We start from the raw sequence: 17570 nt of genomic DNA on the forward strand, positions 1-17570 counted from the left end.
AATACATTTTTCAAAGGCTTAGAATCAGGTCTTAAAATGAGAATTACGGCAACATGATGAACTTGACATTTTTAAAGTGAATTTAGACATATTTGCATTATTTACTCACAAATGTAACTTGTAAACCAAGCAACTAACCAAGATTCCCACACATGTATCAAAATTATATACAAACAGTAGCAACAAACTCACAAAATTCAAGTAACATGTATCACAAACAATTATCAAGAACTTGAGATAGAACTAAACAATTTTCCATGAATTTTCACATAAAAAAAAACAAGAAATGAAGCAAGAACATACACTAATATTTTTCATCGGGATTTTCAGTAAACAAATGCATAGAAACATCACAAAAATAACAAGGAATGTACATGAAAAAATTTTAGAATTTTTTAGGGACTTTTAAATGCACAACTTCACAAATTTTAATAAAAAAGGTAGACAACTAGCAAGAAATTCCACATATATGTTTCTCAGGTTTTAACACACAAAAATATCACAAAAAATGTCAAGAAAAATATCAAGAACATATGGAAAATTTTATGGAATTTTTTCAAGGCTTTTTGAACATATAGGGGTGCAAACAACAGGAACCAGTGTCAAAATAGCAAGAAAATAAAGGAAAAATGAAATCCAGTACAACAATAGGCCCAAACCCACACAAACATGGATCTTGGGTCCCCAGGGAGCTCAGGGACCGTTGGATTGATCCAAACGGTGTAACCCTAGATCGAACGGCATACAGCAAGCAGAACACAGTAAGAAACATGCAGACGCACAGAATCAAGCCATCAAGGCCGTACACGTCATCACCAGGCAAAATGAGTGGTCCAGATTGAAAGGAAGGAGCTGAACCAAGTGAACCAGACTGGTTCGTGTGAACCGGTCCGGTTCACAGCCTATATAAACATCACACCGGTTTTTTTCTCATTTCAACCTCTCCTTTCTCTCTCTAACTCTCAGATTCTCTCGTCTTCTCTCATCCTCTCCATATTCTCTCATCTTCATGTTTTCATGTTTTTCACTCGTTCTTTCATTACGACCATGACTTTCAAACCGTAAATCACATTTTGGATCTCTTGATACTTTCTGAAAAAAAAACCATTCGAAACTGTTTCGATCTTGATATTTTCTGAAGCAAGTTGTTCGAAATGTTTTGATCTTGACGTTTTTTGGAGAAAAATGTTTGAAATGTTTCGATCTGGATATTTTCTGAAGAAAGTTGTTCGAAATGTTTCAATCTTGATTTTTTTTTTTTGAAGAAAAATGTTTGAAATGTTTCGATCTACACTGATTCGAAAGGATTTGATCTTGTTCTTTCACAAATTCGAAACGTTTCGGATTTTTGAAGCTTCCTTGGAACTGAAACCCTAATCTGATTCGTTTTCTATGCTAATGATGAATTTGAACTCTGAATTAAAAAGTAAATGGTGAATCTTCATGATTTTGTGTTTTAGGGTTTCGGCTTTCAACTTGTTCAAATCTTTTCGAGCTTTTCATTTGGATTCACCGTTCATTTTTTAATACGAATCTTTGATGATGAATATGAGAAGGTTTTACGTATTTACCTGAATTTGCTTGGAGATTCGAACAAATAGATCCTTGCGAGCTTTTGGTTCTTCTGGTAAGCTTCGAAACCGAAAATAAATCGGTAATCTTCTTCTTCTTCTTCACTGGTTCAAAATTGCTTCGGTCTCTCTTCTTCTCACCTCAAAAAATCCTTCGTGATCGCAAATTCGTCCTTGACGGATGTTTGCTTGAATTGCGAAGGTGAAGATTCAGTGATGATGTTTTCTCTGAGAATCTTCTACGAATTCGAACCCATTTTGTGTAAATGTTGTTGAATTGAGTTTTCTGATGATGATTGGTACGAATTGGTATGAATCTGAGAGTTTGTTGCGGTGGTTTTGAGTTTGTTACGGTGGTGACTTGATTCAGTTACGGTGGTGACTTGATCCAGTTACGGTGGTGACTTGGGAGAGAGAGAAAGTCTGTTAGGGTTTTCTGATGATGTGTCAGTGATTGAATGGTAATTCCCCCTGTGTAATTGGTGATGTGGCTGCTTTTATAGGCTGCCATGTGTGCTTGGTGGCCAATGGCTTGTTGACATGTGTCCCTGGACTTGCTTGGGTTCGAAATTGGACTATCTCTGGACTTGAGGGCCTCTTTGCAATTTTGAAACTTTTAAGGACTGACCTGCAAAAATTATTAAGGACTATTCTGCAAATAAAACAAAGACTTAAGAAAAATAAAATTTTGAAATGGACAATAACAAAAAGACTTAAAAAAAATAAAGTTTGGAATTTAGAAAAAGGACTTGAATGCAATTTTTGGAAGTTTGAGGACTTAAAAGAAAATAAAAAATAAAATTGGACTAAAAAATTGATAAATTTGACTAAACGTAAAGTGAAACGATTGAAAATGACAAAACGGACTAAAATGAACCAATTACTTAAATGAGGTACTTTAAAGTAACCTCTCTCTGCCGAAATTTCGTGTGAAATGACCAAAATGCCCCTGGGGACTAAAACGACTAAAAATGACTCAGATGCAATTTTAAAATGGTTTTTTAACAGGGAATTGAAGCAAGAGCTTATACAAGCAAAATTAAAAGACTCAGAGACAGTTTTAGAATTTAAACAGGGTTTTAACACAGGAAAAGACTAAAATGCCCCTAGGGGCTAAACTGACTCAGAATGACTTCAAATGCAGTTTTTGAAATGGATTTTGACATAGAATTGAAACAAAGACTTACTCAAACTATTTAAAAGGACTCAAAAGAAAAAAAAATTTAAAAGACTGAAAGAAATTTTAACATAGGAAATGACTAAAATACCCTTCTATGTGAATTTTGCAAATAATGTTGAAATAAAATGCAGAGAAAGATGTAATTGATCATAGACAGTTCAAATGACTTTGAAATACAAGAAAAGAAGAATTGAGTTAGTATTTTTAGGTCCAAAATTAGGGTATAACAGAGCGATAAACAAGTAAGTATAATTGCTTTATTTTATTTAGTTATATGTTACTAATTATTTTACGAATTATTTTTACTTAGAATATTTCATGTTTATTTTACTTATTATTGTTTTAACGGTGTTTGTTAGAATTTTTTGTTAGAATACGTGACATTTTATTTTTACGTAGAATCTTTCATGTTTATTTTACTTATTATTTTTTTAACGGTGTTTGTTAGAATACGTGACATTTTATTTTTATTTAGAATATTTCATGTTTATTTTACTTTTTTTTAACGGTGTTTGTTAGAACACGTGACATTTTATTTTTACTTAGAATATGTCATGTTTATTTTACTTATTATTTTTTTTAACGGTGTTTGTTAGAATACGTGACATTTATTTTTTACTTAGAATATTTTATGTTTATTTTACTTATTTAATTTTTTTTTTTTTGTATTTCAGTTGAAAATGGACCATAAGATGACAGATGTTTCGCACGGGAAGAAACTTAAGCTTGAAAGCTTGACACTTTCGTTACCAGTAGAAGATAATGGGTGGCTCTGGAACCCGGTGAATGCTTCCAGTCTTACCCCCCCATCCTTAAGACTGAGTACGAAAGCATCTCTCACGGGCTCGTTTGTGCTTTGTCTGAGAGATGACATGAGGAGACCAGCAACTTCCATCTGCCTGTGGGGGAGATGACCGTCACACTAGATGATGTGGTGTGTCTTCTAGACATCCCCATCGCTGAAAGGCTCGTTCACAAGGATGAGTTATCTCATGACCGGGGCATAGAGCTGTTGGAGAATGATTTATTGATTACGGTGGAGGATGTGGTGGAGCATGTGAATAAACATTTTTGTGTTCATGTCAGTTACACAGCCCTAAAACAACGTTATGAGGAGCTGTTGAATAGGAGTAACCAATTGGTGGAGGATTTATCAGAGGAGGAGGAGGTGGAGGAGAGTCTTGTTAGGCTAGCCTGTGTTAAGGCGTTTTTGTTGCTCTTGCTTGGCTACACCCTTTTTGCCGGTAAGAACAGCAAAACCGTTAATCTGTTGTGGCTGCTTGCAATTCGGAATTTTGATGAGTTAGGCGACTGGTCATGAGGCAGGATGGGACTTACTTTCCTGTATGAGCAGCTTTCTCTTACCTCCAACTCAAATGTTGGCTCCGTTGGTGGTTACATGAGCTTGCTTGTGGTAATATTTTTTATTCTTATTTTTTTAAGTGAATCGTAAATGTATAGTTTTTTGTATCATACTTGTGTGCTGAAATAAATATGTCTCTTTGTGTTTGCAGGGATGGGTTTTATCTCACTTCAGACAACTCGTTCCGATGAGGCATCTACCCACAGAGGGGTGAGCCGGTTCCGGAGGGGCGAGGAGTGGATGCATTCAAAGGGGTACATAACATGGTTCTACAAAGTATCCCATCCTCTTATCATCGGCCCTGCTCCCGTTCCTGAGTACACAGTTCCCAGACTTGTCTATGAGGACGTTACTGTTGAGCAGCAGTGGGCCATACATCCTCCCGACTCATTCCAGATCATCGACAACATCAGAGCCAGAGTGGAGAATGCAATGAGGATTCCTGATGTGGTTTCAAATCCACTATTTTTCAGCATTTTGGAGGGCATCCAGTCCGATTATACCGTGTTTGACGAGGTGTCGGCTCCGCGGAAGAGGAGTGGGAGTCCAAGGGAGCAGCAGTAGATTCTTATTTTATGAGTTTTGTATATTTTTAGTTTTTTATTACATTTTGTCGGATATGGTTGTAATATATTTACATTTGCGCGTTTGTGTTTTTATTTATGACATTTTACGTTATTTTATTCCTTTATTCTTCGTATTTTAATTATGAGTGAATGCTTGATTGAATGAATGATGAAAAATGATGCAATTGACTGAATGGATGTATGAATAAATGAAGGAATGAAGAAAATTAGGGAATATCCAATTTCTGGCTGTGCAGGTTTTATGCACAGACATAACATTATTTAATCACGCAGGCCATGTATCATGCGTGACTTAACACTAGCGTGAGTTAAGTCACGCAACGTGAGTTAAGTCACGTAAATATAACACTAACGTGAGTAAACTCACGCAGGGGTAAAAATATCTTTTCAGTTGGAAATGAGCAAAAACTGTTGGGTAAAGAGCAAAATTCTTTTTTTTTTTTTGCAACTCAATAATCAATGGTTGGGCAATCCTTGCATGATTTTCGATATATCAATAATATATATATAAAGTAAGGTTTTTTATGCCACGTGTCGCTTCCACGTTTATTCTCAATATTTTTATATTTTTTTTTCTATATTTTATTTGACATCTTATTTAATTTGACATAAAAAATCTCAGCAAACTTTTGATCTTATCCACTAAATATTTTATTTAATTTTATATTTAATTCCTAATATTTTGTGTAGCCAAAATATCTCAACAAACTATATATAATACTTTCAATACTATCCATTAAATCTTTCTTTATTTTTTTCTTTCTTTTTTTTAGGAAAAGAAGTTTCAATTAGTTTTTTTCATTGAGGAAAAAAAGGCTTCGATTTTTTTTTTAACTATAAATAAAGGAGAATTTTTTAATCACGTAAACACATATTTTGAGCAGAAACTAAAACTCAAACCTTCTTTTGATCTAAACTTTTTCTTTCTTCAGGTTTGACGAACACATATACTATTGTTTCTTTTACTTATGCTTAGATTTTTATTTTTATATATAATATGATAGGGAACTAACACCTACGAGTGAGTTTACCGATTGTTTTTTTTCTTTCAGGTCCTTGAACTATTGTTGCTGGCATCCATTACAAACACCTATGAGTTTTAGGTCCTTGAACTAACACCTATACTATTGTTTCTGTTTCGAACTAACACCTATACTATTATTTTTTCCTTTTCGTTTCAATAGTAGCGTTTTAATATTATTAATTACCTATACTATTATCACATATACTATTTTTTTAGATCCTTTTCGTTTTAATATTATTAATCAGTAGCGTTTTGATTTTAATAATAATATTTCAGGATCTGAAATATTTTTATTTAATTTTATATTTAATTCCTAATATTTTATGTAGTCAAAATGTCTCAACAAACTATATATAATACTTTCAATACTATCCATTAAATATTTCTATTTTTTTTAGGAAAAGAAGTTTCAATTAGTTATTATCTCTTTTAGCACCATATTATTCAATTAGTTTTTTTCATTGAGGAAAAAAAGGCTTCGTTTTTTTTTTAACTATAAATAAAGGAGAATTTTTTAATCACGTAATCACATATTTTGAGCAGAAACTCAAACCTTCTTTTGATCTAAGCTTTTTCTTTCTTCAGGTTTGACAAACACCTATACTATTGTTTCTTTTACTTTTACTTATGCTTAGATTTTTATTTTTATATATAATATAAGAGGGAACTAACACCTACGATTGAGTTTACTGATTTTTTTCCAGGTCCTTGAACTATTGTTGTTGGCATCCATTACAAACACCTACGAGTTTCAGGTGCTTGAACTAACACCTATACTATTGTTTCTGTTTCACGTCCTTGAACTAACACCTATACTATTTTTTTTCTCTTTTCGATTCAACAGTAGCGTTTTAATATTATTAATCACCTATACTATTATCACATATACTATTTTTTCAGGTCCTTTTCGTTTCAATATTATTAATCAGTAGCGTTTTGATTTTAATAATAATATTTTCAGTCCTAAAATATTATTATTTCACCAGTAGCATTTTAATATTATTAATCACCTATACTATCATTTTATGATAACACCTATACTATTATTTCAGGTCCTTATTTCTAAATAATTATTATATACATATATCAACCACTTTTTAATCCTTCTTTTTAATATAACATGTTTTCATCTTTTTGTTATTTTTATTTTTTGATTTTTGTAGACGAATTTTTAAACATCATTTTAAAAATTTCTAATCATGTTTATGCACACTTGCAATACCTTCATTCAAATTTGATTCCTATTTAACCAATAAATTTCATCAATTTGGTTTCTAATTTTCTTTTTCAGAAATTATGGCTGCAAAATTTTGACCTCATTGATAGCAAAACAATCAATAATAAGTACAGAGATTCAAGATTAGGATCATTAGAATGTGGAGAACGCCAAACTTTAAAGATAGAGACCAGGTTGATTTAATCGATATGGTTTTCATGGATGAGAAAGTATGCATCGGTTCTTTTTCCTTATTAACTTTTACAAACTAACATGATTTTACATTATTTAAAATTATTTTTTATATTATCATTAATCTTTACCGGTTTTTATTTGTTTTGTTTTATTATTGTTTTATTATTCACAATTTTTGTTGACTTTTGTTCTTTCTAATATTCTAGAGGAGCAAGATTCAATGTACTGTGTGGAGTGACAAAGTTACAAAATATCAATCTATCGGAGACATTGTTCTCATTCCTAGAATTACAGACAACCTTAATCTACCATTTAAGTTTAAAAGAAGACAATTTCCAGTATTCATTTGTTCTGGTATGACCATTAACAAATCTCAAGGACAGACACTTTCAGTTGTTGGGTTGTATCTTCCAAGACCAGTCTTTAGTCATGGTCAACTGTATGTTGCTCTTTCAAAGGTTAAAAGTAAGCAAGGGCTAAGGATACTTATTGAAAATAGTGTTGATCTTCTTCCGAATACAACAATTAATGTTGCAACAAAGAAGTATTTGAAAACTTAATATAGCAAGATATATAGCATTTGTCTTTCATACATTAGTTGGGATTTAATTTTATCGACAAAGTACTATTCCTTTCAATTATCACGTTATTATATTTTATTTTTGCATACTACACTTATTAATTACTACTTTTGTATTCCAAGATTAGATAGCTTATTTTATGTTCGTTAATAATTTTTATTTCTAAATTTAAATCATTTCAATTTTTTTCATGTATGTGTCCATGAACATAACCTTATTTAATATTTTCTATGACTATCCCGGGCAACGCCGGGTCACTACACTAGTATCCCTTAAAAAACAAGGCCTGCTATATACACTCCCCATCCTATAAAATATTTTTTGGCCCCCTATATGCATGGGTCTTGGGCCGTCACACCCCAGGCCTATGCCCAGGGCTTGACCTGATATAAACCAACGATTGTCATCATAATTGTAAAAGTCTCACGCTCTGATTTTATGATAGAGTATTACTTTTTCCACCCTATGGCCTTCTCCCGCACCCTGTAAAATTTTCAAAAATGCCCTTGTGCAGTTCGGATTTTAAAATCCGGATTCATGTTTACTATTTCGGATTTTATAATCCGGACAATTCTTATGTATAATCAGCCATCAGACTCTCTCACATTTCAACAGTTTTGAGTTTTGCTTTTAAAAACAACAAAAAAACTAAGTAAAAAATGCTAAAAATCTGTCAAATAAAAATCATAAAAATATAAAAATACCACCAAAAAATTCTAAAAATCAAATAAAACTAATGGAAATTTTTTCGGATTTTTCTGAGAATATGAAAAATTAAAAAAAAAATGAAAAATGGGTCTAAACGATGGAATTTTGGATTTTGAGGGGTGGAGTCCCGTAAGAAGTCCCTTCTACGGGAGTCATGATCCTTGAATTTTTTCTGATTTTCTGGGGAAGTTTCGGAGCAATCCGATCAAGTAGCCCGAAAACCCGATTTTTGACTAAGAACATGTAACAATGACTCAAAATAGAAGGATGAGAGTTAGGAAGATTAATATTGTTCCCTAAAATGAATATCCATGTTACAAACATGTTTAAAATTTGTGCTGATATAGTTCGACTTATATAATCCGAACTGTTTTTCCCTTAAAAAATGGTGTTTATGGGGTGTTCGGGTTATGTAATACGAACAACTCATGTAACGGACCCTATTTTTTGAGATTTCCGGATTACAAAATCCGGAAAAATCTTGTAACTTATTTTTCACCCTTTAACAAAGAAAACATCATTCCGGATTATAAAATCCGGAAACTTCAAGGGCATGTTTGGAAAAAAAAACGCAGGGCGCGCTAAAATACCATAGGATGAGAAAAGTAATACTCTTTATGATATTGAGTGGGACATTCTAATTGATTTGGACCTCAAAAAAGTCAAATATGAACCCTTACAACAAAATTTAAGTTATTTTGACACACAAAAATAAAGATAGTAGAAATAAAAAATTTCATTTTTTATTATTTAAATAATTAAATGATGTGTAATTTTCTGTACACCCAAATAATTTAAATTTGTATGTGATAATATAAAAGTTGTCCCAATTCCCTAAAAAAACATTATCCTAACCCTTAATGAAGGTTGACTCCGTTTGTAATGAGTTGACTCACCCACAAAGTTAAGGTTCAACTATCATTGTCTGCGTGAAGACCACTTTAATAAATGATATGTAAGTACCTTTGTTAACGTTCGCGCAAAATCATCCACACTTTTTTTAATCAAAATTTTGTTTTTATCCTAGTTATCCTATAGTGACTCATCGGTTAATGTAATGTGTCAAACTCAACAAATTAATGTTAACAGATTCATGTATAAATCACAAATCAACACTTCAAGAACAAACTCCAACTAGTAAGATAGCCTAGGAGTTACTCCACACAAATTGCCAAAATAAACAAATATTATATACTTGTGATAATTAAAATCACATTAACATAGTAATTTGTCTATGATTGCCAATGTTTCCAATGCTATGGTAATGCTAATGTTTTCTTATTGATCATCAATTTCTTAGCGTGAACACAACCATTAATAATCACTACTATGCTACAAAAAGTTTGTTACAGCCATTAATTAAGTGCAATTTTGTCTTCAACTTAATTTGTTTTAGCCTATAAAAACTGTTCCTAAGGATGAGCTAGCATAAGCATAATTAACCACATTGTCAATATGGCCAGCAGCAAAGTAGTTAATCTTTTCTCAATAGTCTTGCTTTGCATTACAATAGCACAAGGAAGAAAAACACTTGACACTAGCAATGAATTTTCAGCATGGTCTCTAGTTAACAATGATGATGGTGTCTGCAAGAGTATGGTAGAGACACAAGGTTACACATGTGAAGAACATAAGGTAATTAAATCATAGCATGCATGTTGCAGCATATTCCACATGACATTTAATAATGAAGAAATATTTGTTTTTTTTTTTTTAAGGATGAAGAAATATTAGTGATGAACAAAACAACACAATGTTAATATATCAAAGATTTAGTTAACATTAATATTATTTTTGCTAACTCAGGCTACAACATCGGATGGCTTCATCCTGAGCATACAGAGATTGCCGGCAGGGCGGTCCGGTGAGAAAGCAAGCAAACCACCTGTGCTAATACATCATGGTCTCTTTTGTGTAAGTTTTGTTGTTTTACAAATTGTCACAGTTACGTTAACTTGATAAATAAAAGAAAGAGAATAATTATTTTACAAATTTACTCTTTTTAGTCTTTACTATACACTATTTTGTTTTTTGAAATAACTATACTGTATTTTCCTTTTTTATTATCATAAATATAAAGTTGGATATAATAATTTGAGGGCGATGCAGCTGATCACAATTAATTGTTACAACCGAAATATAGTTACTAAAACAAGTAATTGAAATTAAAAGTCACTATCTTTTTGGATATAATATTTCTTTCAATAAAAAAAATTACTATACGACAAAGGTAGCAGTACATGAATTATGGATAAACAAAGTCAACAAGTTTGACTCCTATAATTTACCAAACAAGATTAATTACTTGTGATGTGCGTTTTCAGGATGGTGTAACATGGCTGTTGAATTCACCAGATGAATCATTGCCATTTATTTTAGCAGACAGTGGATTTGATGTGTGGCTTGTTGGTGGTCGTGGATCAAAATATAGCTCGCACTTATCACTAACTCCTAATGACTTGGTTGTGTTATATTCAATGATGAATTTGAGTTCCTTACCATCCGAGATTCCCCACATTTAAATTCGAGATATCGGTGAATTTTTGATCAAGATTGAACAATGAAATTTTAATTTTATATGTAAAAAACCAAGTTTGAATCTTGATTGTAGATTTTAATGATCGTCCACCGATGCTCCGAGTACACGGAATCTTGATTGCATATTTCAGCTTTAAGAATTTCACAGTTTAATAGAAATTCTAATTTGATTATTGATTTATTAATCATTTTCTATAGGGTTATTGGGATTGGTCGTGGGATGAATTAGCTAGCAGTGATCTTCCTGCTTCAATGCAATATGTTTACGAGCATACCGGTCAAAAGATGCATTATGTAGGTCATTCACAGGTGAGTTAACCCTAATCAATTATTTATGCATGTTTACAACCATAATTTGTGTATGTATATTTAACGATCAATGATTTTAATTTTTTCAGGGATCTTTAATAGCTTTTGTTGCTTTTTCTCAAGGGAGACTTCTTAATATGACAAGATCAGCTGCATTGTTAAGTCCAATTGCTCATATGAGCCACATTACTGCAGAGGCAACAAAACTTGCTGCTCAACTTTTTTTAGCTGATGTATGTGAGATACACAATTATATTTAGCTATATATATATATTGATGATTGAATAATAATTTACTTTTTAATATTTTACAGTATGTACGCTGGATAGGCATCCATGAATTCCTTCCTACTTCGTAAGAGAATAAATAACTCTTGCCTCTAAAATTATCTTTTTTTTTTTTTGGTAAAGAGTTATCTATATCTTTATTAAATATGTTTAAATGAAAAAGAAAATGGTTAAGCTAAAAAGATAGTTGAAAAAATAATTATAAATGAACAGGGGCCCTGGATCAGATTTTTTGCATCTCATCTGTGTGACGCTAAACCTAGACTGCGCAAATCTACTGTCAATTTTCACAGGTATTTTAATTATAAATTTTCCTTAATTTTTTGTGTATTTTTCTAAAAAATACATAAAAATTAATAGAATTTTCCTTAAGTTTTATGAATCAACAAATTTAGATTGCTGCAATTATTGATTTTATTTTGGTTTTCCTATTTTTTTAACTATTATTTTGATAATCCTTAATTACCTTTAATTTTTTAGGTCCAAATTGTTGTTTAAATACTTCAAGGGTACAATATTATCTCGAACATGCACCACAACCAACATCAACAAAGAACTTGATCCATTTTTCTCAGAGTACGTCTAATAAGAATTAACAATTTTATATTTTGCTTGCTGTGACTATAAATATAATCAACTATTTCTCATATGCATTCAATCATATCTCGAGCTATGTATATTTTATAAATCTCATGTATAATTAGATTTTTATACATTTTGGATTAGGACTAATAGCATTTTTTTTTTGGCATTATGGAATCGTTGTAGTGATCAGATCAGGAACAATAGCAATGTATGATTATGGTATTTTTAATTGGCAACACTATGGTCAACTATTGCCTCCAGATTATGACCTTTCCAAAATTCCAAATGATTTGCCTCTTTTTCTTGGAATTGGAAAGTTAGATATGCTATCTGATGAAGAAGATGTGAACTATTTGCTCGGTTTCGAGTTCAAAAATCATGATGCTAACAAGCTTGTTAAGCTTGTTAAGGAGAATTATGCTCATGCTGATTTTATTTTGGGTGTCAAAGCTAAACAAGACGTTTATGATCCCATGATAGATTTTTTCAATGCTCAGTGATATTTAATGGTATTATTGTGCTTCAAATAATGGTGTACACACATATGTATATATAGTGCTTCAAATAATGGTGTGCACATATATATAGTGTTTGTGTGTGTTATATTTCTATCAACACTAGAAATAAAAGGGAAATGCTAAACTTCTCGAGAAAAAACATCCCGAGAACATCTCGATGCTATATGATTGACTATTCAATATTATCTGCTGTGTTTTATGCTAAGTCGAGTGAAATGGTTTGCTTGATAAAATATAATGCATTTCGAGATGGTTTCAGGAAGATAATAAATATAGAGCATGTTAGATTCTAAGATCTCTCCCTCTCCATCTCCCCCTCCTCCTCCCGCGCCCCCCTCCCTCCCTCCTTCTTTCTCGAGTTGGAACCTTTTGTCAAATAGCATTCACTTTAAGTTAAGTTTATTAGACGGCAAGCCAACAATGTTGCTCATTTGTTAGCTAGAACTACAATGTCTTATGCTTGTCACTATACTTTTGATTATATTTCATCATGTATAAATAAATACTTTGATGATTGAAATAAGTTAAGTTTGCTTATGTCAAAACAAAAACGAGAAATGATCATTTTAGCCCTGACTCTGCACATCGTTGTCACATAGGTCCCTAACTCCTAATCAAATACAAAGAAATCACTGACTCTGCACTTTTGTTATCACTTTAGTCTCTGACGTTAAATAATTCTGTTAAGTCTGTCACAAGGACTAAAGTGAAAGTAAAACATGGTAACTTTAGTCCCTGAACTAAAAATCAATATCTCCAACTTGAATCTCAAATCCCTAAATGTCATCCCTAAATCCCTAAAAAAATATACACTAACAAGTGACTTTTTTCTCTTGTCAAAAAAAAATGTGACTTTTCTCTAAACATTGTAGACTTTTTTTCCTTTAGATGTATTGAATATTGTATGTTCTATAAATTGTATTGAAAGTTTTATGTATATTTTTATGCTTAACGGTAAAACTTTGTCCACGGTATTAAACAACCAATTGTGTAACAAAAAAAAATTATGCTGATATTATTAATCTCTATTTTTAATTTTAAATAAAAGAATGCTATATTTTGACCAAAAACAAAAAAAAAATGTTTTATTAATATTATCAAATGTTATATTAATATTTCAGATTGTGTTCCGTAATATTCTAGATTGTGTTCCAAAATATTTTTAGCAAAACTTGGGGACTAAGAAAACACTTTGTAATAATGATTAAATATTTTTTTTTGGTACAAAAATAATGATTAAATTAATTATTTAATTTATCATTTCCAACCAAATAATAAAATATATATCAATATATATTTTTATCTAGTGCTTACTTCAATCCAAAAATAATGATTATATTTTTATCATTTCCAACCAATTACATACACAATATATCCCAAAAAGAGCACCATCAATGATAGACTATATTCGTTAGTGCTATACTTTATCAATCCAAAAAAGAAGCACTATATCCAAAAAAGAATACATTAGTACTCAAGAGTTAATTATTTTAGTTAACATTAATTGGGAAATATTGGGGCAGGTATCGGTGCATGATAATTATCAGATACTCTTCTGATCGTATCGGGAAGTATCGGATAATTATTTTTTAAAAATAAAATTTAATCTTCGGATACTCTCATGATACGTATCAGGAAGTATCAGGCAGGTATCAGTGCAGGATACGCAGGGGATACAATACGTCATCCATTTTAAAGTATCGGGGCTTCACAGATTTACAACAACTAATTTGCTAATTGGTTTAAAAGAAGATAATGTTTTTAATCTTCAAAACTTACACATAATTAAAACTTTGATTTTTTTCTTTAATAAAGACTAAAAGTGTGTTTGGATCAATAATTTTGCCCAATAATTTTTTTTGCCTCCGTTTTTAATTTTTTTAAGAAAATAAACCTGAGACATATAGGTGAAACAGAACTACCTTAGCTATCTTGCTGTAGTGCTTTATTTGTTTCATTTTTGCATTACTAATATATACTATAAATCAAATGTACCCTAATAAATTTCTGTTATAATTTAGCCACACCAAACCATCATGTCTATGTCTGCTCCTTGTTTGGATTGAGAGTTTAAAAGAAGAATGTAGGCGACGATTTAATTTTCTTTTTTAAACTACAGACATATGATTTTATTTTTAAATTGAAATAATAAATAATCATATAATACTTATATATACCTGAAAATTCATATGGGGTGAATTTATTCTGTACTAGGAAATGTTGAAAGTGAGAGTGAAAAAAATGATGCGAAAAGTTTAATGAAAAAGGATAGTAGAATTGACATATTTAGTAGTTGTAGAGGTGAAGATAGAAATATATGGGTAAGTTTTCCAAGTTTTGATCGATGAAACAAAAGAATGATCTTGGACTATATCTCATAAGCCCATTTACGATATAAAAATTCAGTACTATATATATACACACATAATGTGTCAATAATGTAAGAAACCCTATTCCCCTCATGTTTATTTCCAGCCGCCACCTTCTTTGGAAAACCCTTGTTAATGTGCTTACACGAAATTATTTGTATTTTTTTTAACCATTCTCTTATGTATCTTCTTTTGCTATTAAAATTTCTTTAAAAGCTGATTTTTTCTATTAATATTGAATATTGTTTAGAAGTTTTATACTGAAACAGTCTAAATGTGTTTATGGCTTGTTTATATTTTAGACTGAAGTCATGTTTCTTTTTCTTTCGATTAAATATTTAGTTTTAAAGATCTGTTTCATCACCAAACATCGTTATGGATCTGTATTTTGCAGCCTAATTTCATTAAATATTTAGTTTTCGATTAAATAACTTGTGATGTTATTTTTGTTTGGTAAGTAATAAAAAAAGGAAGAATATTAGTTTTTTTTTTTGCTAAATTAAAAAAGAGGATAGAATCTGCACTTAACTTTCTTCATCATGGTGGTATGAAAAATCTTCAGATCTAAAGAAGTGTTTTGTGCTGCAATTAACTTTCATCGTCGTGATGGTAGCATGAATGGTCAGATTTTGCTCATATTGCAAAGATCTGAACAATCTTGCTATCATCCGGTGAAGAAAGTTTTATGCTAGCACAATTTGTATAATGGTTACAGATTTTGTGGGAGCAACAACATTGATCTTCTCAAACCTAATGACCAGGTGAGGTTAATTTGCTTTATGCAGGTGATAAAGACCATACAAGTTCTTGAGACATCTACACTGTTCTACATTGGGACACCACTTGTGTACATTGAGCTGAGTTACTTGAGAAATTGAATAATATCAAATAACAAAACCCTTATGTCATGGTGACATTTAACATGGGAAAGTGCAAAACTTTCCCACCATGGACCAGTTTAGTTTTAACCATTTGATCAAATTAAGACCACAATATTATCATGCTCTCTCAACACCATATTGTTTTCACACTATCTTCCCAACCATTCTCCATGTCTCTCGCCCACCACCACCACCACCACCAGCAACTTACCTTCAAACAAATCGATTTCAACTCTCCTTTAACCATTCTATAATTAAACGACTTGATTTTAGGAAGATGGGATGTGGGTATTTCTCCTTCCACTTTTTTTTCCTATATTTTTTTTATTTTGATTTAAATTTCATCGATTTTATGAATTTTAGTTTTGTGGGTATTTGATTTTTGCTTGATAGATGCAAGCATTGCAGAAGAAGATGTAGGATTCTTGTTGCAATGAGGTTTACACTTGCCGTCATTGTCACAAGGAAGCAACTGTATTTCTTGATCCTTTTCCTTTGTTTACCTTTGTTTTCATATTAAAAATCTTGTCTTTTTTATTTTTTTCTGATCTGGGTCTGTGTTATTTTCTTTATGTTTAGACCATGGTGAAAAAACCCATTTTGATTGCCATGAATTTGTTTGTCAGGATGTTGAACAAGTAAGAACAAGGACACTCTTGATTTTTATTTTCATAATTTATTGGTTATTATGCCATTTGAGATGTTGATGATGATTATAGGACTCGAGGTTCTTGATGTTGAAAATTCAGGTTGATGATGATAAAGGGAAAGTGAAAAGGAAACAAATATAGTTTTTGAAGATAATCTGAAGATATCAATACTCATGGAGGTTGCAGTCATTGGTGGTGGCGGGTTCACGGTAGGTAGTTGATGGAGGTTGAAGAGAATGGTGAAAGAGAAAGAGAAAAAAATATAGTGTGGTGAGACCATGATAAAATCAGTAATCTAATGGTTAAAACAAGGTTTCCCATGGTGGGAAAGGATTGACCTTTCCCATGTTAAACTCCACCTATGTCATTCACTTTTCATTTGGTGATCATAAATAATTTGTACTTTGTCGTAAGTAATTTGTATTGTTATTACTTTTAAGTTATGTGGTACAGGTTTGTCATTCACTTTTCACTTGGTGATCATAAATAATTTGTACTTTGTGATAAATAATTTGTACTTGCTATTACTTTGATCATAAATAATTTGTACTTGTTATTATTTGAAGTATTTGAACTATATTCTGAAATAATAATTTGTTTAGTTAAAAGGTTTATAGATATTGCACTATTACCGACTACTTTATGTCTTTTGTAATATACTTTGTCATTTACAAAAGAAATTCATCAAGCTTTTATATGGCTTGTACGGTACCGATAGAATTGACATTGGTTAATTTAATTGTATAATTTTAAAATGTTTATAAAACAATAACCCGACATTTTACAACAAAGCACTTTTTTTTTTAATGGTGTCTCGGGTTTGAATCTCGGATTTTGCATTTTTCTAACTGACCTAAACCCACGGACTACAAAACACAAGTTTTTTTTTTATGGTGTTCGGAATTTGAACACCATCAAAAAAGTTATCCTCAGACCTTGCATATATTATGCATTGTTTTAACTCATGGACACAAAACACAAGTTTATCACAATGCAAAAAGTTATTAA

The 17570-nt window shown here is 31.3% G+C and overlaps 2 protein-coding genes and 1 long non-coding RNA gene across 4 annotated transcripts; all 3 read left to right on the forward strand.

Moving 5' to 3' along the window:
• Positions 1 to 7099: 7099 nt before the first annotated feature.
• Positions 7100 to 7696, forward strand: LOC146914156 (uncharacterized). The gene is made up of 2 exons (XM_085721010.1): positions 7100 to 7171; positions 7343 to 7696. The coding sequence occupies exons 1-2, from the start codon at positions 7100 to 7102 to the stop codon at positions 7694 to 7696; spliced, it is 426 nt and encodes a 141-aa protein (XP_085577136.1).
• Positions 7697 to 9790: 2094 nt separating this feature from the next.
• Positions 9791 to 12867, forward strand: LOC146914157 (triacylglycerol lipase 2-like). 2 transcript variants are annotated; one of them, XM_085717073.1, is made up of 9 exons: positions 9791 to 10060; positions 10232 to 10339; positions 10750 to 10887; positions 11162 to 11272; positions 11362 to 11505; positions 11586 to 11626; positions 11773 to 11852; positions 12040 to 12135; positions 12328 to 12867. In XM_085717073.1, the coding sequence occupies exons 1-9, from the start codon at positions 9881 to 9883 to the stop codon at positions 12642 to 12644; spliced, it is 1215 nt and encodes a 404-aa protein (XP_085573199.1). In that variant the 5' UTR covers positions 9791 to 9880; the 3' UTR covers positions 12645 to 12867. The 2 variants fall into 2 exon arrangements, with proteins under 2 accessions (XP_085573199.1, XP_085573200.1); XM_085717074.1 differs by lacking the exon at positions 10750 to 10887 and having other exon boundaries at positions 9840 to 10060.
• Positions 12868 to 15026: 2159 nt separating this feature from the next.
• LOC146914158 (uncharacterized) lies at positions 15027 to 17127 on the forward strand. Its single transcript, XR_015013999.1, has 2 exons — positions 15027 to 16386; positions 16492 to 17127. It is a non-coding gene; the product is annotated as an uncharacterized LOC146914158 (long non-coding RNA).
• The last annotated feature ends 443 nt before the right edge of the window (positions 17128 to 17570 follow it).

The sequence above is a fragment of the Medicago sativa genome, chromosome 6 (assembly GCF_051527215.1).
Source record: "Medicago sativa cultivar Bolivia chromosome 6, Bolivia_mono, whole genome shotgun sequence".
In the NCBI taxonomy this organism is placed as follows: Eukaryota; Viridiplantae; Streptophyta; class Magnoliopsida; order Fabales; family Fabaceae; genus Medicago; species Medicago sativa.